Here is a 24,590-nt window from a genome sequence, read left to right on the forward strand (position 1 = left end):
TTAAAATAATCAAAAAGCATATATTCTTACCATGCCATTGAAACATAAGGCCCGAAGTGACCAGTGGCCACATTTTGCCCTTTTTCTCTCCTGATTTTGCTTTGCTTTTTTGTGACATTTGATACTGTAGAATAGCCCGTTATCTCCCCTCCCTCACTGTCTTCACTTCACTGTGATTCATGAACCTGCGCTTGTCTGTTTTTTTCTCTTATCTTTAATTCATTCATCCAACATGTATTTCTTCAATGGCTGTCATTTGCCAGCTGCTGCTTTAGGTGCTGGGAAAGAGTAGTAAATTATACAGACTTAGTAACTGCCCTCATGGAGCTTATAATCTATCAATGAGATAAATGCTAATGATTTCTTAAGCATTTGACACTTTGATAATAATGGCAATCAAAGAGAAGCACAAAGTGCTATCTGTGTAAAAGGAGTGGTCGGATGAGGCTTTCCAGAGGAAAGGACTTGCTAGCTAAGATTGAAAGGATCTACAGGAGGTAACCACATGCCAAGAAAGTTCCAGGCAGAAGGGATTGCATGTGCAAGGGCCCTGAGAGAGGTATGTGGTTGGCAAATACGTGAAATTGTACATGACAGCCACTTAAAAGGCCAGTTCACAAGGATCATGATGTGCCCTGCAGGTCGTCCTTAGGAATTTCTGATTTTTTTTCCTCAAGATAAAGGCATGATGTGACAATGCTATTTAAGTCTGTCTGGGTCTTCTTCTTCTTGTTTTGCTTCTTATTTAAATGCCAGTATTCCATAGAATTCTGTACATAGACTTTATGCTACATGCTCTATACATACTCTGGGTGAACTTATCTATTCTCAGTGAGTTGAACTATCACCTAGAAACTGCTGTTTCAAATCTTCTAGACCCACATACCCATTTCCTCCCAGGACATCTCCACCTGGATGGCTATAACTACCAAAATAGGAAATAATATTTCTGGCAATTACACTTCTATGAAAACAAAAGCTAAATTCTTGAATTGGAAAAAGAAAAAAACTATTGGGATTGTGTTTTTTTAGGTCAAGCCATGTGAAATTGCTCATCCTGAATTGTCTTTGGTGTAAAATAATTTTTGAGGCAAGTGTACTTTGACATGTTTGGTAGATGTTTTTAGTCATATTTCTTTTCTTTTTTTCCCTTCCCCTCTAGTTTGGTGCCTTGCCAGCCAATACAAGTAACTCTTCGCCACTGGCAGAAGAAAATGGATCCGGCCTCCCAGCACTTGCTCCTTCCCTGCCGCTGCCCTCCTGTGGAGGAGTGCCTCCTCCCCCTCCTCCCCCACCCCCTCCTCCCCTTCCAGGAATGCCCTTGCCCTTTGGTGGTCCTGTGCCTCCACCGCCTCCCCTGGGATTTCTCAGTGGGCGAAACTCTCCTCCTCCACCAACCCTACCTTTTGGGTTAAAACCAAAGAAAGAATTTAAGCCCGAAACCAGCATGAGAAGATTGAATTGGTTAAAGGTAAAACAAATAAATGGAAGAGACATACTGTCGCCTAGATAAAAATTTAACTTTATATTTAATTTCCAGTGGAAATCCTAATCAGAGTGTCATTCAATAGATAAGCGTTATTTGAATTAAATAAAAGTATTGAAACAAAGCCCTTTTCTCTCGACTGAGGCTTTCTGGTTTAGAAATTTGGTGAGAGTTGATGGTTGTTACAATGGGATTTGGTTTGTGATTAAGCTGGTAATTCAACATTATCATCATTGAACATGAAGTGTTTCTCACAAGAACAAAAATAAGTTAGTGTTCGTATGAACTTATCTATGTTGATAGCCATTGGAAAAATTAATACATGTTGTCAAAAGTTGGTAATTAGGACACAGAAATCCTGAATCCTGGAGATAGATGGTTTCATGGTCACATAACCTTGGGAAATGATGTGTGATATATCCTGCACTTGAATTATTGCCGTGCACATGAGTTGTATTCAAGACCCTGAGAGGTATAATTAAGAAAGAACAAGTTTTATTTCACTCTGCTTCAAACCCTCAACTATCTGAGAGTGGAAACTTTTTTTTTTTTTTTTAATAAAACCTTAGCTTCCGGAGGAACTTGTATTTTATTACATGCACTTTGGGGAAAAATATTAAGGGATTACTTCATAAACATCTGCTGGCAGCTATGGGACATTGGGTCTGAACGTAGTGATTGTGCGGGGACAGATGAAACACCCAACTATTTATGAATCTCTCTCTCTGATTGCAGATCAGACCTCATGAAATGACTGAAAACTGTTTCTGGATTAAAGCAAATGAAAATAAGTATGAAAATGTGGATTTGCTTTGTAAACTTGAGAATACGTTTTGTTGCCAACAAAAAGGTAAGTTGAACATCATGCTTATTTGCTTATTTTAATATCATGCTTATTTTAATATGTTAACATTGCCATTTTTTCTGTATTAACTTTTACAGAGCATTGTTTGAGGAGTCCTATATGTGATATTTTTACTTCATTAGTGGGTAAATAAATTAATGGGAAAAAATTTTAAAATACCAATTTTGTTGTGAGTATAGGATAAGCAGTCTTGAAAATGCAAGTGGTTAATACATAACTTTGTCAAATTTTTGGTATGATATCTTTTTTGAAGATGTTCTTAATTGGGTTTTCATAAAGGAGGATATTTTCAGAGAGAACTTTGGCATGAGAATTCCTTTGAGTCAATGGGAAATAGAAAAACAAACAGAATGTGAGCCTTCTTCTAGCCAGCACTTTACCACCCTTTAATATTACTATGACAGTCACAATAATTAGTATGAGTCACATGGGATAGAAATACCAAATTTATAGAGTACCTTGAAAGCTTAAAATAGAAGTACATGAGTAGGTTATATGAACTTTTTATTAAAAGCAATTAGCGTTCATTTCCGAATTGTTTCATGATAGCTTTTACCTGCTTGGTGTGATGATGATGAATATTTTTAAATAATTTTATTCAAACATCGTTCTTATCTGAAAATTGGGTTTCTACTGTATATGTTTCAGGGTTGATATTGACTTAAACTAGTAGGCTAATTTTTAAGTTACGTAATGCTTACATTTTATGTCTATGTTACAAGCTACTTGGATCAGTGATTACATTTTAATTTTCAAGAAGGAACCCTTTTCACCATAGACCTATGCCACTTACAACCCTGGGCTCGTTGAACACAGAGAGCTGTAGAAGAGAGATTTTACTCCAGCTGGAGATGGGAAGGGTTGCTATATACAGGGAAGAATTAACTTCTTAAAATACCTACTACGTATTAGGCGATATGCTGTATATCTGATTTAACTTGACAGTTGCAGCAATGAAAGGATTTTGGCAGATACCCCTCCCACCCCAAATCATTTGAATTCCTTTGAAATGCTTTGTAAAATATAACTGTAAATTAGAATCTCTTTCTAAAAAGTAAGTTAGAACTCTAAAAGGTAATTGTAAATTAAGGTGGCTTTCCAGAATTTGTGCTAAATCCAAAGCCTTCAGCAGATATTTTTGGGCACTGTTCGTGACTAAAATAGTAAAAATGATATATTTTGATCTTTGAAAACAGGGGGAATTTTCTCAGCAAGCTTATCCTAGGAAAACTTGTGAAGTAAGCAGATCTTAATTTTACCTTTTGATTATGGAGAATGAAAATTTTCTTTGAATAAGATTAGTACACTCTTCAGGCAATCAAGGAAAATATATGGCAGTTAAAATGTGTATTTACATGTAAAACACTTCAGAATTTCAGATTTCATAATCTGGAATTGATTAGTTTTCCCTTTGCTTTCCTAGTAGGGTACAAACGGTGGTACCTTAAAGCTATTTAAGTAATACTGCCATCCAGCTACTGTCTCTCTCTTTTTTTTTCCTCTTTACTCTGATTACTTTCTTAATTAATGAGGCTCAAAAGGGAAACTTGTTAGCATGTCTTTAATTTAGCTGTAGTGTTAGCCCTAAATGAAATAATTGGACCTTTAAAAAATTCTTAAGTCATCTAACTTTAGCCTTGAGATTCAAGGTTGAAAAAAAACAACAATGTATTTGCTCAATCAAGTATTAGTTATGAAGTTTAAGGTGAGGAAATGGTGATCCTTGTCTGAGTATTCCGTACTTCTATCTGTCTCTGCCTTTGTACGTGCTGTCCCCTCTGTCCAGAGTCTCTCATTTGACTTACAGACTGGCAGAGGCCCACGACTTCTCTTGTCTCAGCTCAACTGCTACCTTCTTTCTTCTGTGACAGTGGATGATACCTCCCTGGTGATCAGAAAAGATGGGGATGCCCGAGGTTGTCATCCTGGGCAATGCCAACCTTTCACAATGCCAATAGGAAACAAGCTGTGAAGGTGACTATTTTTTGATCTGGATTTTAAAGAATAATTCCTGGAAAACATTATTCAGGGAGCCTTAAGAATACATTTTAGCATTACCAGTAGTTAAGTATTTTATTGGAAAACAAAATTGCTGCTTTCAGAAAAGCAGGATTTCCTATAGATACTTTGTAGAGAAGATCAGAAAGGAAGGCAAGAGGAAGGTATCTGAAAAGCTTACCGGAGACCAAGGGGTGGTGGTGGAGTGGACACGTTGCTCCTTGTCTCTTTATTTGTGGCCTGGCCACTGAGGCAATAGGTCCAAATCTTCACTTCTACCTTTCTCCTTTCTCCCATGAGTCCAAAGGTTACTTTAACTCCAGTTTTTAATTTCTGCAGAATTCAAAATTGAACCTAGTCACGAATTATTCAGTCCATGGTGGCGATACAGTGACTCTCTGCTCCCTAGCCAGCAGGGGGAGGTAGAGGCATCGCCTCCCGGTTGATTTTCCTTCATTGGTTCTTGTCAGGACTTGGAAGGGAAGGACACAGGATTCCCATTACTGGGTTTTTAGGGAAATAATGTATCTGCTTTTCATTGCAGTAATTCTTTTGTCTAAGAACCAGGGCATTTTGTGACAATATGGATGGACCTCTAGGTCATTATGCTAAGTGCAATAAATCAGGTGGGGAAAGACAAATATTGTATGATTTCTCTTATATGTGGAATCCAAAACAATGAAAAAAGCAAACCAAGCTCATAGATAGAACAGAATGGTGGTTGCCAGAGATGGGGGTGGGGGAAATGGGGAGGAGGGGTAGAAATTTATTACATAAACAAAAAACCCAGAGCTATTTCTCTGATTACAAAGGTGGATGTTCCATCCCAGGAATTTAAAAATGGTAAAGGCCAATCATTTGTGTCCCCTAAACATTTGAAATAGGTGGAAAGAAAAAAAAGGAACTGAATTTCATAATTTACCCTCTAATTCTACCTATTCTAATCACATACTCTGTATTTTTTGTTATTATGGCTCCCCCCCCCCCCCACACACACATACCTTATGGAAGACACTGCTTTGGGTTTTATTGACTTTGAAGTTAAGATGATTGGGTTTTAGTGGTCTTATACCCTGAAAGTTGGAAAAGGAAGAGCACCAGTGGAGCACCTGTGGTTGTACCACTCCCTGAGCTGGGCCGTCTTCATGTGACCTTGTTTAAATCATGACCACATCTCTGCTGAGATTTTTCTCCTGCCCAACGATGCTAAGTCCCCAGAATACCACCTTGCCTAAACATTTGAAATAGGTGGAAAGAAAAAAAAGGAACTGAATTTCATAATTTACCCTCTAATTCTACCTATTCTAATCACATACTCTGTATTTTTTGTTATTATGGCTCCCCCCCCTCCCCCCCCCCCCCACACACACCTTATGGAAGACACTGCTTTGGGTTTTATTGACTTTGAAGTTAAGATGATTGGGTTTTAGTGGTCTTATACCCTGAAAGTTGGAAAAGGAAGAGCTCCAGTGGAGCACCTGTGGTTGTACCACTCCCTGAGCTGGGCCGTCTTCATGTGACCTTGTTTAAATCATGACTACATCTCTGCTGAGATTTTTCTCCTGCCCAACGATGCTAAGTCCCCAGAATACCACCTTGCCCCACTTGCTGGTAGACATAGCAAGATATTCTAGGCATGAGCTTGGATATTTCCTCTTTACTCATGTTATTCTTTATTATATCTTTTTTTCCCTCCCAGTTAAATTTGTATTTTAAACTAACTTCCCTGTTACGTCTAGACATTGCTTTATTAGGAAAGTGCCCGTGTCCTGCCTTAAGGAGTACAGGAAACTCAGCCTCTTCGTACAAAATCAGTATGTTTCCTTGATCCCGTTGTATAATTTTTTTCTTTGATTCCTTTATTTGGCTATCAAGTATCACTTTGGTTTCCTTGCCTTTCTCAGTTCTAACCTGTCTAAATTTTTGAGTTACATCTCAGCTTTTCGTATTTTAAATTCTCCTGAAAATAACATGTAGGCATTTTTCCTGGTCATATTTTTCTTTTTCTCATTCTCCCTCATTCCTTTCTCCTGTGTTTGGCTGTCACTGTTCAAGGCAGCCAATATTTATTGGGTGTGCACTGTATGTTAGGCCTTGTGTTTGGCACTGGGGACGCTGTAGAGAGAAAGCAGTTGTGTGCACGTCCACGTGTTGTTTTCTCAACCCCAGTGAAACTCCATCAAGCTCTCAGTCAAGTTGAAGCACAAGAATGAGGAGTGGAACAACAGATGCTGATTTTTGATTCAGAAAGGAGGATTGCCATGTTTTACTGTCTTGGGCTCCTGTTAAGACTTAACAAGATTATAAAAGAAAAGTGTTTATATATCTCTTTGAAGTTTAATCACAATATTCATATATTGAACATTTGGTATCATCAAAATAATGCTAATGATCTGTGTATTTTTTTACCAGATTGGAAGCATCTGCTGGTTAATTTTTACAGGCTGTTGGAAAATGGATTAAAGTATACTAACAGGTTATTGGTGTTGGATTTATCAACTAAAATTAATATTAATTACTTTCATTATTCACAAACTGTTAATAGGGATTAAAGGGTTTTCTGGAAGTATATGAATAGTCTAATTCACTTAGACTGATTTATGATAAAAATGTGATTCCACAATTGTTAGCTTTCTGAAGTAATCACATTTTAGAACAGGTGCATCATATTTGCCAGATAGGGCCAATAAACTGGTTTAGAAATAATTTATCAACTGAGCAGTTATGGCATATGGAAACAGTTAATGGATTATGTACTTACAAACAAATCAAGCCAAGATTTCTGACATCATAGTTCAGTGGACAAAGTATTGGGGTAGGGAGTGATAAACCATGGATTATCTCAGGGACTTGGCTGTGTTCAGGATGTCGCTTTGTATTTGAAACACAATTTATTCCTCTGTGTGAAAAAAAGTGTATTAAAAAAATCCTAAACTACCTCAAAGCCTACATTAAGATGAATAATATAATTTATAGTAGAGAAATGTTTTTCATGAATGTGTGTTAATAAAGAGATGACGAATGCACCATATCTTAAAGGTTTCTGAAAAGACATTTGACAAACACTTGTTTGGAAAGATGGAGGAGGAGGAAATCAGTGATGAATTAAATATTTCCCTAGGGATTTGTCCTTTGGCTCTTGTCTGTGTCTGAATCTGAAAAGAACTAAAGACTTAAGGAAATGATAGGGCCTGTCAGGAATGTCTTGTTTCACCCTTAGAAAGTATCTTTTTGTTACCAATTATTTGTATTTTGTGTTGGGTTCCGGAAGAAACAGAAATTTATTCTGAAAGGTTTAAAGAAACAGAACTTAGAGAAAAGGGCTGAAGAGAGTAGGTTTGTTTATTAGCCTGGAGCTACAGGCGATTTTCAAGTCCCAGAATGCTTCAGTTACATGCTTAGTTATACCATGTATCTTTGGCACGGTGTGATGGGAATTCTAAAAGCCCCTGTAACTGGGCACATTTCTTGTATATTGTACAACTGCTATAAACAAAAAGGGAGGAAGCTTAGACATGTGTGCAGGGGTTGAGTGCCCCTAAACATAGCTCCTCTCCCCTTTTCCTCCCTCTTTCTTTTCCTTCTACAGTGGAGAGAGGGATGATACTGGGGAGCATTTGGATTCACCAGGAGTCCCTGGACGAGTGGTAGATGGGGGTAAACTGTGTTCCTTGTACATTACAAGGTCACTTTGGTGTTTTAATTCTTGGAGTTTTCAGTGGTGCACCTGTAGCTGTCCTCCCTTGACAACATTGTAAGATGTTTTATGGTCCTCACACATTTTTTTCTCTCTCAGGATTTCTCTTTCGTTTCCTGTATCTTCTTATTCCCATTTACCAGGGAATCTCTTGTTGCCCTGTGGTTGTTCAAAGTACATTGCCCCATTTCAGGCAGTTATTCTTTGTCTTGTCTGCATTATGTTCTAGCAGCCGTCAAGGCTCCACTCATAATTATTCACCTGAAAATATAAATGAGACTCATCTTTCTGAATGCACTCTTTGAATCTTAATATATTTATACACCTGGCTGGTCACTGACCCTCTTCTCTCCCTCTGCCCCACTCCTCAGTGTCCCTCAGGCCCACCTTCACATACACTTGCCAGGCTCAGAGGAAATAGGATCACATGCAGTTAGTATTGCAATGATGCCATCCCTGTAGCACAAGAAGAGCGTGGGGTCATGGTAGGAGAGTCATAGGAGAGGGAGGAGGCTTCTTTCTGGATTATATGCTCTGGAAGCTGGATAATAAATAAAGAAGATAGTAACTTCTTTTGTAACAGGCAAAAAAGAACCTTTATGAAAATAACTTTTTTAACCTTGCATTTCTAAAGTTAGGTTTTGAGGTAGTTATAGATTTGTGTTTAGGTAAAGCTGGGTGTGTTTTGTCCTTCAAGGTTAAATCATTTACTCACAGGTTAGGACTTGTACCATGTTGTGCATTTAACTCAAGCATTCACACGTGTCTTGGCATCTGAGGAACCCACCAGGTTAGAAACCGTTGGTATCACATCCCTCCCTTGTCTAAGTACTTGTCTGTGTCTTAAAAGGATGGCTATTTCTGAGTCAGACACGCTCTAGTCCAGGAGTTCTTAACTTGGATTAACTTGGATCTTTGAACTTGAATAAAAACAAAACAAAGCAGAATGTTACTTTCACTTACTTGTAACTGAAATTTAGCTTTTCCTTCATTTATAAATATAGGCAACAAACACGCACCTAAACCATTTCTACCTGTGAAGATTATGTATACTTTTTATATCCCATCAGAATTATTTCAGATACGTTAAATATCACTGAAACTCATCACTACTTCAAAATTTGGGTGGTTGTGAGACCTGCAGCTATTCAGGTCTTGTTATTCAGGACATTAATTAAGAAATGGATTTTGTCAGTTGGGTCCTCCAAAAGCCGATGCTGAGATGTTGGGGTGCAGGCGTTTTTAGGGGGTGTGCAGTGGGTAACGCATGTGAAAGGTACAAGGTGGGGGAAGCAGGACCGGGTAGGAAGAACCTCAGGCCCTGATGTCATAGGACACATTCTCAGCCACCCTAATGTGTGTGTGTTTGGGGGCTGGTGGGGGGAAGCTCTGGAACAGAGGATCTGTTAGGGAAGTCCTGGGATGGGCCCCGGTAGCCAGGCCCAGCGCTCCTGCCGTGCTCAGCCATCAGCTGGGAGCTGCCCAGGAGTGGTGTGGTGGCCTGGACTTGGGACTCAGGAGCATCCTGAGGGTGGTGACAGCTTGGACCTGACCAGCCACGTGCACTCCTTGCAAGTGAGGGGGGACATTTTTCCTAAAGGGAGATCTTAGCAGTGCACGTCCATGGCTGCCATGCATGTATTTTGCTAGTCACAGACTGGTATTTAATGCATTTTGGTAGCTGCATTTGAGTATCATTTGCTTCCTCTGAAATCCTATGTATTATCTTTTCTGCACTTAAGAATTTTCTGAGAAGCTGTCTATCCCTCTGACTGCCAGTGGGGTCCATGGCAACAAAGGTTATGAAGCCTGCTGTAGCCTTTCTGCCTTGTGCAGTGCTGGGCATGAGGCGAAGGTCAGGAGCCTCGGCCTGGCCTTGACTACTGCCTGTTCACATATATGCACATTTTTGTTTGCTTGCTTAGTTTTATTTTGTTTTAATTCAAGGGGCCACTACATGATTTGTCATGAGATACTTAACTAGGAATACCTTTTTACTGTGACTGGAACATTAGGTCGTCTGTTTTTGGATCCACTTTTTTAACAGACTACTGAAATGCATTTGTTAATAAAACCATATGTCGAATCTGGCACAAGTACAAAACGCCCTAATTAGACAATAATAAAACAACAGTGTTGATAATGTCTTTTTGTTTCGTTTTGTTTTTTTAGCAGTTGTGTTTATCTCCTATCATTTTATTTGTTCCCCAAAACAATCCTGTGGAAGAACCAAGGCAAATATTGTATATGTGTTATATGTAAGAAAAAGTTACACTCTTCATGTGAAGTTGAGCTAAAAGGAGCTGCCACTCTGAATGGAATACAGATCTGAGCTATGCCATGCTGCTTCTCTGATTAAAAGAAATCCTATTATGTTTTATTTAAAGTGCTCTTCTTTGATTTAAAATAATTTCCCTCTCATCTCCCGCCACCTTACTGCTGCCCCCCAGCAGTTCACCCTCATCCCACAATTTATATTAAAGGCTTTAAAAACTTGCCATTTTTTATTAAGACCATCTTTCATCATTTGGTCCCTCTATTCACTTCTGTAAGTATTTGAGCTGTAAATACTAACGCCATGCTGTGGCGTGTACAGGAGGGGAGAGGGACCGTGGAGTACCCCCCACAAGCGTGTGACCCCGGCTTTTGCAGCTGTAGTTCTTTATAAAATGGGGGAGAAGATACCCATCTCACAAGGTTATTGTGAGGATTAGATAATAAAGTTTTTAAAGCATCTTTTGCAATGCCCGGCTCATTGTCGTCGTTCAGGAATTGTTAGCTGAACTTAAATTTTGAGAATGCAGGCTTGTTTCCACTTGCAAAATTTTGTGTACCTTATGTGAATCTTGCATATGAGCTGGCCAGCTTTAGCCCCACTTGCAAATGAAGCCTTTCAAACCATTGAACTGCTGTGTTAACTGACCTATGTTAGTAGCCATTTAAGAAGATTTCTGTAATACTGATCTGTGCCATCAGTTTTAGAAATAGTAATAGATGATTTTGTACATCCTATTTCTTTCATCTTTGTGTATGTCTTAACTGTCAAATGCTTTATTAAGTTCCTAGAGAAGAAGAGAGATCTGTTGAACCAGGAATGAAGACTGGTTTGTCTTTTTTCTTATTTTTTTTCCTGAGTTTTTCCATGATTTTTTTTGTTTTTATTTTCAGTTTACAAGTCATTAATGGAGCTGAGCCGATTTTTGTGATCTTATGAAATTTAAAAACTGAGAACTTTAACTTTTAACTTGGTGTGATTCAGTTTTTGAGCATTGAGCTAATGACTTGAGAGTGAAGTTGAAAAACTCAATCTGTACTTTATAAAATCTGACTAGTTCTTGTTAATTATTCATGATTATTTTTGACAGTTATTTACAGTTTCAAAGATTAGTGAGGATGTTATGTATGGCTTAATGTAATTACAGAACTGGGATGCATTAAGGTGTAGGGAACCTTTTGTTGATAGGCAAATACAAGAGCCAACTAAAGCTCATGGCTAAATTCTCCCTGGGGCTTGCAGGAAGGGTGATAACTGTTAATTTTCTTATTTTCATAGAGTGCTAGCAGAGGGTTCAGAGGAGTGAGAATTTTTCAGGAGTGGCTTGTTTTCATGTGTGTGTGTGTGTGTGTGTGTGTGTGTGTGTGTGTGCTGTATGGTGCAAGCTAAAAGAATTATTTAGGTGAACCATATACAAATGTTGAAATTCTACTATTTTGACATATCAAGAACTTCATGTGGTTTAGCCCAATTCTTGTTTTCTGAAGTGGTGACTAATTAAGGAAACACATAGAAATGTCTTTGTAACTTAATTAAAAAAGGAATGTTGGTATTTCTGCTTTTCTCATAGCTTGTCAAATAATTGATGGGGGGTGGGGGGAGTGAAACTCCTGAAATGAGAAGTATTTATTTTGGAATGACTTACATCCCCCAAATCTAAGACTGGAAGATCACCTTGGAATTTTACATGCTGTATTAGTGTATATAAATTAATCTTTTCTGGTGACTCTGTGAGGAAGTTTGCCTGCAAGAAACAGTACCCAGCTAAAAGTGATTTCGACCAGAAGTCTGGTGGTTGGCTGTCTTAGATTTGGTCAATTCAGCATCCCAGTGATGTCCAGACTCAGTATTAGCTTCTCCATTTTCTTAGCTTTCCTTCTACTTTCAGCATAGCTTAGTTAACAAGGGCAGGAAGGATCATTATGCTCACAAGTGGAGTTTTGTATTAATTTTCTATTGCTGCTGTAACAAATTCCTGGAATTTGGCAACTTAATGCACATTTACTGTTTTACATTTCCGTGGGAAGTCCATCATGGTCTCACTGTGCTAAAATCAAAGTGCCAACAGGGCTACATTCTGGGGGCTCTAGGGGGGACCTGTCCCTTCCTTGCCTTTTCCAGCTTCTAGAGCTGCCCACTTTCTTCAGCTTGTAGCCCCCTTCCTCCAGTCTTCACAGCTGGCCACAGCGAGGGGAGTCCTCAGGGTCCATCTCTCACTGGTTTCCTTGACTGCATCCTTCTCAGGCTCTGACCTGTGCTAGGAAAGGTTCTTGAAGAACCATGTGATTAAACTGGGTACACCTGGCTAATCATGCTAATGTCCCAGCCTTTCTGTCTCTGACCTTAATCACATCTGCAAAGTTCCTTTTTCCAAGTAAGGTAGCATATTCACAGTGCTAAGGATTAGAACACGGTTATCTTTGACAGAGGAGGATGGGGTGCCAAAATTAGTTGGTTATCATAAAATTGCAACATTTCACAGGGCACTTGGCCTGGTTAATTCCACTCACTAAAATTATGTCCGTCTTCTTTAGCTCTGTTCTTTTTCCAGGAATGCCGTTTTAGGGTCCTGGGGCATTTTGACATACATCATTTGTTCTGTTCATTAAATGTTATTGAGCTTTGGATCTTTACTAATTACATTAAGATATGTTTTTGTTACCATGGCTAAGTGCCTTTGTGGAGGTTTAGGAAAAATCCTTACATCATGTACTAAGTACTAGAAAATATTTTTTTTTTCCTTTCTTTAGTCAAATATACTATAATTAATGTGCAACAGGTATCACAATCTACTATGCATTTTCTAGTTTGTAATGTACACTATGGATTTCATTTTTTTCCTAGGAAATTATTAAATTCTGTATATATGTTTTTACTTTATATAATTTTTTTTCAACCCAGAAACACCATCCAAAAACCTATAGTAAAGAACCACTGGCATTTAAAAACAAATTGGTTCTTTATGCTGATTTATTACTATGCATTTTAAGAAAGAAAGAAAGACTGGTTCTAATTTAGAAAGAGAAGTGTTTTATGTTTTATACATTATTAACTTATGGGAGATAACTTTCTACACTTCTGTTGAACAATAATTTCTGTACTTTGAAGTTTAGTTATATTTTAAGTTTTTTTTATTTTAGTAATCTTTATACCCAGTGTGGGGCTCAAACTCACAACTCCAAGATCAGGAGTTGTATAGTTTGCCAATGGAGCCAGCCAGGCTCCCCAAAGATTAGTTATATTCTAAAATACGGACTGCTACTCTTGTTGTATGATTTTCACAATATATTTTAGCAGAATAAATATTTATATTTTGTGATAGGGACTTTGGGAAGAGGCACGTTTTTGTGGTCCAATATTACTCCGACCTAATAAGCACCTATAAACGGATATGAACATGTAATTTCATTACAACCTGGAAAATGTTATTATAATTGCATATTTCACTGGGCAATTTAAAACACAATATATAAAAAGTTTATTTTAATTGGAAAAATTTCATCACTGAGGAAATCCCATTTATCAGAAAGATCTAATGCAACCCATTGCCCACAAAATAAGCAATTTATTTTAATTTAATTGTTGGCTCTTAGTCATTTGCCAGTCTACTCTTCTATCATGATACTGCCTTAGCCTCGTTCTTCCTGAAGCAGAGCTCTTCTTCCTTCTTTAATCTTCTTTTCTTTTTCAATTAGAGAACCAATTATTTTTCAGGGTTTCACAGGTCACAGTGGGACAGTTTGGCTCTCTGCTCCCACAGCAGAAGATTTAACCATGAAGAGTTGAAATAGCCAATGGAATAACTGTGTTTGTTTTTAAATGAGGGATATTAGTGTTTGGAGATGTTACATTTTCCTGTTTTAAAATTAGACTTTTTCTGAATAATACTGAATTTTCTCAAGTCTTGTTGTGCTTCATTTCAAATCTTGCCTATCCGTGTCAAAATGAATCTGACCTTTTCGTACTGACCAATCATTTGTATTTCCATTATCTGTTTTAGTAGATTCAGCTGTGTTGTCAGTGCCGCTAGCAAGGAAAACAGCAGTCTGTGCCAATGTCAGTGTGGTGACAATACTTTTGTAATAGAATTTTCTATATGTGTGTGTATGTGTGTGTGATAAAGTTATATGTTTATGAAAGAATATTTTGTAAACCTGATAATCTGAAATTGATAAACACTGGATTGCTACTTCACTTTTTACCATCTTTTTTTAATCTGAAAGATTGTTGGGTACAGAGAAGGCAACTGATAGGATCATCCTATGCCCATTTTTGGATCTCTGAGGTATGCTTTATCAAAAAAGCTATTTTTGTGAATGTGTTCTTGATGAATAAGCATAACTTACAACCTCAATAAATCAAAATTTCTCGTTAATTCTCGATTATATTAGGGTTGTAAGAAGTCTAGAACAGCTGTTGGAAGTGAAAAGCAATGAGAGAAAGGAGCTGACTTGAACCGTAAAGGAGAAAATGAGTGCCTGCTTGGCCCCAGTAACTGTGCCCGGTCCTTACATTGTAAGATTTAGGCCTTCATCCCACTTTAACGCGTAGAGGTTGAGGTTCAGAGAAGTTAAAAATCTGGCCCTCAGGGTGGCATCCTTAGAAAGGAGCTGGAAGTCAAGAAGTCACTTCTTCTGATTCATACCTGGGTTTCTTTCTCCTCTCTCCTGTTTAGAGTGGAGAGGGAAGGAGGGAGGGAGTGCCAATGGGAGTCCACTAGCATTGGTATGGAAATGACCTTGTTATCAGGAACCTTGACTACCTGCTTGTGTAAGCACAGTGACTTCTTTTGTTCCTTTAAACTTGGGATACTGTAATTACCATTTCATTCTCTTCCTCTTTTTAAGACAGTAATGCCAACTGTCTTCAGATTTTCACCCCTACAAATATCACATTTATCCTGACCCCTGTGTGCATGCATTCTAAAGGCTTAAAAAGAAAAAAAAAAAAAAAAACTTTTCTAACGGAAAAGTTTGGTAGCTTTTTGGAGTCTGTTCCCACTTGTGTTTCTAGCTGTATTTTTGTTTTTGTTTTGTTTTGTTGTTTGTTTCTCTCTCTGTTATATACACTATGCCTCAGTAACTGTGGTCTATTTTTTCACCAAGTTTGGCCATGCGTTTCATTGCCTCTCCCTGTATCTTCATCACTTACTGTGAATGTTTTAATTTGCACTTTCTACCTGTACTTCATTTTCTAGGCAAATCCCCCCTGGGAACTGCTCCTGCCTTGTTGACAGTTATGTCTTCCACCAGCTTAGGCTTTGAAGAGCTTGCCTGGATTCTGCCCCTGGCTTCCGCCTTTCTGCTTTCACAGGGTTGAACCCTTTCTCTCTTGCTGGGAGAGTGCCAAAGCCTCTGGAAACCCTTGGGTTTCCTGCTGCTCTGCTCTCTCACTTCATCTCCTACTCCCTTCTCCTTTGTCCTTTTACTGAAGCCACATTGGTGTAAGTGGAGCCCCCGTGGTATACCCCAGAGGTACCCTGTCTTGGACCCCTTCCTGCATGGAGGAAGAAGTCCCTTACCATTTTTGAGTCTTGACTCCAATATCACCTTCTGGGTGAGATTCCTGCACTTGCTTTCCAACTTAGTGCTGGCACCTTTTCCATGGGCTCTATCTGCCCCCCATGCTGATTCTTGCTACCTTTTTTTTTCTTTAAGTCATTTCTCAATTTCTAACATATTATTACTTATTTACTAAGCATATGTTTGTCTTTTTCTTTCTTCGTCCCCACTGGAATTTAAACTCCTTTAGGGGAGAGATCTTTGTTTTCCTTTACTGATGTATCACTAGCACCTAGCAGAATGCCTAACATGTAATGGACAGTGGATTAATGTTTGCTGAATAAGTGAATGGTTTTTCATTTCTTTAAAGCAGAAATACAATAATTTCATCGTCCTCCAGCAAGTTCCCCCCCCCATTTTTTTGGATGGAGAGAAGAATTTTTTTTTTAATTTTTTTTAACATTTATTTATTTTTGAGAGGCAGACAAAAGCATGAGTGGGGAGGGGTAGAGAGAGAGGGAGACACAGAATCTGAAGCAGGCTCCAGGCTAAGCTGTCAGCACAGATCCCAACGTGGGGCCTGAACCCACGAACTGTGACATCATGACCTGAGCTGAAGTCAACCAACTGAGCCACCCAGGCGCCCCAAGAGCAGAAATATTTAAGTGATCAATATTCCAATTAACTCTGCCACTGATGACTTTGCTCTGAGTGAATAACAAGCTCTTTTGTAAATTAGGTAAAAAAAAAAAAAAAGAAAAAGAAAAAAAAAATGAAGGTGATTGAGAGGGGGGATAGATTCAGAATCTAGATGCTAAAACAATTTACCTTTCTTGCTTGGTTTAGCAGCAAGAATCTATATAAGGAGGAAGAAAGAGATGAGCTAAATTCTTTGTTATTGTTGGATGGAACTCGATGTGTGCAAACCAGGAATAACTATTAACAAACAGATTGCAATAGATGGATTGTTTTCCTCCTGAAAATTATACCTTTGTTGGGTATTGATTTTTTTTTTTTTTTTTTTTTTTTTTTGGTAGGAGATGTAATTCATATCACATAAAAGCCATTTTTTAAGTGAATAATTCGCTGGCATTTAGGGCATTCATAATGTAGTGCAGCCACCACTTCTATCTAGTTTTATTTATTTTCATTTTCTTTCAAAAGAGTGAGAGTGTGAGTGGGGTAGGGGCAAAGGGAGAGAGAATCTTAAGCAGGCTCCACGCTCAGCACAGAGCCCAATGCAGGGCTCGATCCCAAGACCCTGGGATCATCACCTGAGCCAAAATCAAGGGTCGGACACCCCGTCACCTGGCCACCCAGGCACTCCAACTTCTATCTAGTTTTAAAACGTTTCCATCAGTCCAAAGTGAAATCCTGCAGCCATTAAGCAGTTTCTCCCTGTTGTTCCTTTCCAGTTCTGGCAACCAGCAATCTGTTTTCTGTCTGTGTGGATTTATTCTGAGTGTTTCATATAAATGAGAGTCCTACAATATGTGACCTTTTTGTATATGGCTTGTTTCATTTAGCATTATATATTTAGGATCATACATGTAGCATGTATCATACATGTAGCACGTACACATTCCTTTTGTGTATATACTATTGTGTGTATATCCATGTATATACGTTGTGTGTATATACTATGGTATTTTTATTCATTCTTTGCACATTAAAGCTGTTTCCTTGTGGGGGGTATTGTGAATAGTCCTGCTGTAAACATGTGTGAATATGTATTTGTTTAAATACTTGTTCTCTATTCTTTGGGGTAACAGACTTAGGAGCGGAATTGCTGTATCACTTGACAATTCTGCATTGAGCATTTTAAGGAACCGCCAAGTTGTTTTTCACGGTGACTGAATCTTTCTAGATTCCCTGCAGCAATGGCAGAACTGTTCCAGTTTCTCCACATCCTTGCAAACACTTGTTGTTGTTATTTTTTTTATGGGTATTGACTTTAAGCTTTTAAAAAAATACAAATTTCCTGAAACTATTCTTACATAAAGCTTTGATTGGTCCTAACAAAATCAAGTACATTAACTCTTCTTATAGAGGCTAATACAGGTTTTAATCAAGTGGAGAAAACTTAGGATACAAATACTATTGAATTACAAAAAAAAATTGAGCAGTGGCATAGGATTCAAAGCTACTAGGAATAGAAAGCTTGCAAGTTTGCCTGAGAGATATATGTGTTACGGGTTATTCTGTATTATAACTATAAAGTATTACATGTGAGTGATGTAGACGTGTAATATTACTTAAGCTTTTAAAGATTATGTAACTCTTCAAACTGCTATAGTTTATTCATTATAAAATAATTATGTTACAGAACATTTAGAAAGGGATGAAAGAAAGAAAGCACCACCCTACACTCTACTACCCTACTTGAAATGAGTGGTAGGGTTTGGCTGTTTTCCCTTTTATCTGTTCAAAATTTACATATGCAATATAACTTCTTATCATTTTCGTAGATGTATTCTCTGCTACTAAACAGTTTTTGTAATATCTTCACTGATCATATACTATTACTTGTGGCCATTGTATCACAACTGTTAGGCATATTTAGAAATCTATTGATTGGAACTGGGTTAATTAGAAAAGACCTTACAATGGAGGTAGCTTCATCTTGCTGACCCCGTGCAAACTTTGTTTCTTTGCTCCAGTGTCATTTCCTTTGAGAAATGCCTTCTAGGACTTTCCAGATTAGGACAGTTCCCTTTGCAACTCAATCCCACAGAGCTGTTTTTCATGAATTGCACTGGTTTGGGATTCTCATAAAATTATTATTCGTGTGTTTAATCTCTTATTAGGCTATAATCTTTCCATGGGTAGAATTAGGTGTGCCTTCTCCCCACTGTATTCCTTTCACAGAGGCCAGTGTCTGATGCTCACCATTGCTTAATAAGTTTGTTGGATGGGTTAGTGAATGAATACAGAGAGGAGAAAAAGTGTGAGTAAAGGTAGATAGTGCTGGATGGAAATATGTAGACTTAAGAGCTGAAGAGTAGCAATGGTGGTACTTCATTTTCCATGGGGATTGCAGGAAAGAAATGGGTAATGTCCCTGGAGGATGAATCTGGAGAGAATTGTGTCCATATTATGGAGGTCTTTGTATGTAAAATTCAGGCATTTACATTTAGTTCTGTCTCACATATATATTTATAATTTAAAATATTAAATACAGTAAATTCTGTCACAAACATTGAAATGTATTGAATAGAGATGCAATGTCATATGATCTCTGCTTTAGTATGACAGCTCAGTATTGGGCAGCTCTGTGTTGTAGTAGTTAAAGTCCACAGGCTGGGATACCGTCAGGAGACTACTCTAATTACCCAGGGAATTGGTGAAGTCCTGAATCTAGGCTCCTTCCATGAGAGGACAATAAATATGAGACATGTTTGTGAAAGTACAGTCAGCCAGGTTTAGATGACCATTAGCTGGTGGCCTTTGGAAAGAATTGCACAACATTGTCTGATTTAGGGTTAGTAGCATGAATTAAGCTGGTGTTTATAGATTTTAGGCTGAAGATAAATAGCTTTTATTTTTATCCCGTTGACTTGAGATACTGTTAAGGATCTTCATTATAGATTATATCATAGATTGGCAAAGCTTTTCTGTTTAAGTCTTTGCAATAAATATTTTATTCTCTCTGGGCCATATGGTCTTTGTTATAGCTACTAAGTTGCACTGTTAACAGTGCAAAAGCAGCCTCGTACTCTGTGTAAACTAATGGTCATAGCTGTGTTCCAGTAATATTTTGTTTACAAAAATGGGTGGCAGACCAGATTTGGCCCATGGGGCTATAGTTTGTTGACCCCTGCATTATATTAATGGGGTTTATTTCATATCATTAAATTATAGTAGATCCCTATGTGGATTATGTGATTTCCTTTTATAATGATCACTAGTTGGAAGCAGGACTGGAGATAAGGGTTGTTGTATTTACTTAAGTTTGGCAATTCACCTCCTAGACATTTGTAACTAAATGTCAAGTAAGATAGAAAAAGTGTATAGTAGGAACTACTTGAAGTTGGATTGTAAAATCTAGGTTAGGTGGTGGGAGAAATAAAAGTAGAGGGAGTTTCAAAGGGATACTAGTTAGAAGTACAAAGACTAAAGATCTTATGAATTTTAAGAGCAAGCTTCTTGGACATGAGAACAGTGGGAAAATGTGGAATTTTTAAGTGCTATATCTTAAAGGCCTTTCGGGAATAGGTCCTAATTCTAGAGAGTCAAGTAGTTGTGCAGCTGAAATGCTGGAATAAGATCATGGAAATAGAAGCAAGATGATGATGTAGAAATCAACAATAAAAGACTTCATTTTTGGGATCAGAATGCCAGAATGGAATTCTTTCTCTGACTCTTTTGGAATTTGGATGAATTTGCAATCTTTTTCAGATTAATTTTCTCACCTGGAAAAAGTTAATAGTTACTCACAGGATCATTAAGAAACCATGTCTACTGAATGCCTAGCATGGTACTTCATAAAGGCAACTATTATTGTTGGTTTGCAGGCTGGCCCCCTGTTCATAGAGGGCGAGGAGAGACTACAGAAAGAGGCAGATCATTGCAGACTGGTAGGTGGCAGGTTTAAAAGGCAAGGGAACTTACTTACAAGGCTTGTTTTTGGCAGTTGCAAGATGAGTAGTTGTCTGCACCTACCCATCAAATCTTAAAGGTTTATATAGAGGCTTTAACTGGGTTCAGACAAATATACATCCAGATGGTTTCAACATCACCCTACTCTCTGAAGGCTATGTTCTTGGAACAGCTCCTACTGTGGGAACGGTAGTCAAAGCATACGTTCCAAGCAGGTAAGTAGTCCTCAGTTGGTTGGGTCAAGCTGGAGGATCAACCAGTGATTGTGTCCTCTTGATAACCATCTCCAACAATTATACTAATTTTATTTGTATTGCTTTATGGCAAAGAAGAGTAGCTGTTAAACTCTTAGGAATGGGACATTTGGACTACATATTCTCTGAGTTCCCTTCCATAGCTAGGATTCCTTTTGTAATGATATTTAAGTTTTTTTCCAGTGGTGTTAATTTGTCTGAATTCACATTTTTAAGACCGAGTATTCATTGCCACTTTTTTGAATAATAATGACCTAATGAGATTTAATACAAAACAGTTGTTAGAAAGATGTAAAATGTTCCCTTCCCTCCTGGTGGTCTTCAAATTAGATCATAAGTTTAGATTATATCTGACTATATTACATCAAAATTACTGCTTCCATTCATGAAATGGTACAGTCACTGGGGTCAATGGTTGTCATTGCTTTATATCAAAATAGTGAAGTGTTAAGAGAGTCTGGCAGTGAGCCATACAGAGTTAAAGTTAGAGGGGATTGCTGGTTTTGCTAATGACATTTTCTTAACTTTTTTTTTTGAAAACTATTGAAGATGAGCATATGACTCTTTATACTAATTGTAATGCATTACTGTACCCCATAATCTATGAGAGTGTTCACCTCTGCACTCTGCCTGTCCAGCTGTTGTCTTGAACAATTATCAGCGAGTTATTATTCCGGTATGAGCTGTGTCATGCTCGAAAGTGGGATAAAAAAAATGTTAATGAGCATGCATGAATGTTGGCTGATGAAGGTTAAGTGGTTGCAGATATGCTCTCTGCTTTCTTCCCGGTGAATGTTCGGATGGAGGCAATGGGTTCTGATGAGGGATTACAAACAAATGGTGTTGATTGACAGTTCTTGATTTAACATTAACATGGTATCTAAAGGCAAATTCTGTGTTTCCGCTGAATAATAGACGCAGTGTTGTTGACCTCTGGTGCAGCTCTGTACTTCACCATCAGTTTTATTTTACAATTTTCTTTTTCTTTCTGTTGTACCAGATTTTCAAATTCTCTCATTTTGTGTTACACATTATTTTAAAGTTGTGCCTGTTGATGGTGGTATAGTTTGAAAGGAAACACATGTCTATTATGTACTTATGTTTTTAGAATAATAGCTTTGCAATTTTAAGTATGATCGAATTAAAATATTATACACAATAGCTATTCAAGCTGACAAGCCTGGTCCAGTTCTCATCAGCAACATGTTCTTTGTCTTGGTGTCTTGTTTGCATGTATTTTTAAATGATGACCCAAGTGCTTTTTCAGCATTTGTTGTTTGTATGCTAATTAAGATCAGCTGCATCTGTATTCATTAGGAATTTTTGGAGTTGATTTTTGTGAACATTGCATTTCCCATGGTATATATTGAACATGAACTTCAAATGCATTTTTGTTGTTGTTGTTGTTAATAAATGACAATGCAAGGCGATGCCTTGGTGGGTCACTCAGTTGAAAACCTGACTCTTGATTTTGGCTCATGTCATGATCTCAGGGTGGTGGGATTGAGCCCCATGTCAGGCTCCGTATTGAGTGCAGAGCCTGTTTAAGATTATCTTTCTTCCTCTGTCCCTCTCCCCTGCTCATGTGCTCGCTCGCTGTATCTCAAATTAAAAAAAATAAAAGGGGGGGATGACAATGCAAGGAACAATGTTAAGCAGTCTTGATGAGGCTTTTTTTCCTTATCATTATATCATTTTACCCATTATTAATAATCCAGAGTTCGATGTTCCAACTGGCACTTCTGCTTTGTAAAGTATAAAATGTTATACACATGTTTGTTTTTAACCTATTTTAGCTGAGAGGACAATACAGAGGGATCATAGTGCTTTGCGTCTTATAATGGAAATAGAAAAAGTGGGAATGTTCATTAGGTAAACACAGAATTGTAAAGTCAGTATGATCTGTAGTGATCATTTATCATTTAATAGATGAAAAATGCGATGGCTAAACAACGACCTAAAACCGTTGCCAGTAGAACCATCATTGGTCGTGTTTGAGTTATTTACCACTCAGATATTTTCTATATGTGTCCTATGGAGATGGCACCCTGTAATTCAATGCCTATTTAGGAGATTTTAATCATAAGCTAGAGTGTTCTCTATTTTTTATATAAGCATATTTTTAATATGTGAGGCTTGCTTTGTAAAATTGAATTTATAGGATTTTTTCCTGGTAACCCTAATGCATAATAATTACACAAAATACTGATGCATTAACTCTGAATTCTGAAGGAAATAAGACATGGGTATCTACCTGTGCCTCTTGGCACTGGCTCCCACATCTGTTCTGTAGATTGATATTCCTCCGCAGAAGAGGGCCTTCTTATCTCCCAGTCCAGCAGCTTTGTGCTTGCAGACTGTTTCTCCTTGGAGCTGCGTAATCCCTATTGTATTAAGTGCTTAAGACTTAGTGCTCGTGTGGCTTTTTTTTTTTTTTTCTGTCAGCAAGTGAAATTGGATATACAAATCATACTCCCTCAAGGCTAGCTATTTCGTAATACTCTACAATTGCGGTTATCTGCCATCAATCAGCCAGCAAAGGCTCTGGTTTTGGTTATTGAATCAGTCATGGCAAATCACGCAGCCCAGTCAACCAGCCAGTCAGCCAAACAACAAATACCGGATGCCCCTCCTATGAGAGGTCCTATCCTAGCCCCTGGGATGCACTGCTGAGCAAGACAAATAAAATTCTTGCCTTCTGGTAGTGCATTTTCAAATAGAGATGATAGAAAATAAATCAGTAGACAAAGAAAAACAACCACAGTTTCTGTATGTCCCGTGTAAGTGATGAACAAGTTATGGTGATAAGTGCTAGACTGAAGAGGGAGGTCACAGAAGGCCTCTGAAGTCCATATCACATTTAATTGGAGACCTGAAGGAGAATTAGGAATTTGCCAGAAGAATTAAGGCACAAGTTCTACAGGTGTGGGAAACAGTATGTTCAAAATCCCTTAGTTTGGGAAGAATCTAGAATCCTTCAGAAGCTGGAGAGTATCATGTGAGGCCAGAATGACAGGAGATGGGGTTTGAGGCCTGCATTGTTTGGAAAAGCTTCCAGCAAACATTTGAGTGTTTTTGAAGGGTGAATAGCAGGAAGGAAAGGAGAAGGCTAATCCTACAGAAGGAATGGTCGCATCAGTGGAAGATTTGGCACACTCTTGTACTGTCTGCTGGCCGTGGGCTAAGACTGTAGAAGGCCTTGCTGGCCTGCCAGATGTGGGGTGGGTGGTGTTACAAGGCCAGGAAGTGGCCTGCTATGATCCTACAATGACTGATGCTAAGGACAAGTTCTTTCTAGATGCTTTGCCTCTCTCCTTTCTAAAAGGAGGTGTAGAGGACTACAGCCTGCCCCCCCCTATTTTTTCTAACACACAAAAAACTTGTTGGAAGCAAGTTAGTGTTAAATGCAGTGGCTTTGACTTAACTATGCATTGACAAATAATAAAGATGTATTTTATTTATTTATTTATTCACTCATTTAAAATAGGCCCCACGCCCAATGTGGCACTTGAGCTCACCACCCTGAGATCAAGAGTTGCATGCTTTACTGACTGAGCCAGCCAGGCGCCCCAAATACGTATTTAAATAAACTTTCAAAATCCCATTGCATACAAGGCATGGATGACAGTAGAAATCAAATGTCTCAACTCCCCTCTTTAAATTCCATAATTGCAATTCTTCTTCCCTGTGAGGATCCGTTTGCCTTGTATCTCAGAGATGCACTATGAGTTCGTGTGTAACGGCAGTCTTGAAATAAACCCTCCTTGTTCTTCAACTGCCTTGTGCCGAATGAGACTGGAAAAGCCAGAAGCTCTTCTCTTTTGGATTTGTAGGTTGTTACCAAGATTTTTTGTACATTCTCAGAAAACTTATTCAAAACAGTGTTTTACTTCTTTGTGTATATGTATGTAAATT

At 38.1% G+C, this 24,590-nt stretch overlaps 1 protein-coding gene across 5 annotated transcripts in view; it reads left to right on the forward strand.

The window, feature by feature from the left end:
* Positions 1 to 24,590, forward strand: part of DIAPH3 (diaphanous related formin 3) — a 504,744-nt gene that overhangs the window by 180,360 nt on the left and 299,794 nt on the right. For all 5 annotated transcript variants that reach the window (XM_053898946.1, XM_053898962.1, XM_053898954.1 and 2 more), the window contains 2 exons: positions 1,163 to 1,471; positions 2,222 to 2,336. In XM_053898946.1, coding sequence (XP_053754921.1) covers positions 1,163 to 1,471; positions 2,222 to 2,336 — 424 coding nt within the window. The remainder of the gene's footprint in view (positions 1 to 1,162; positions 1,472 to 2,221; positions 2,337 to 24,590) is intronic.

The sequence above is a fragment of the Panthera pardus genome, unplaced genomic scaffold (genome assembly GCF_024362965.1).
Source record: "Panthera pardus isolate Hobbes unplaced genomic scaffold, ASM2436296v1 HiC_scaffold_1, whole genome shotgun sequence".
Taxonomy (NCBI): Eukaryota; Metazoa; Chordata; class Mammalia; order Carnivora; family Felidae; genus Panthera; species Panthera pardus.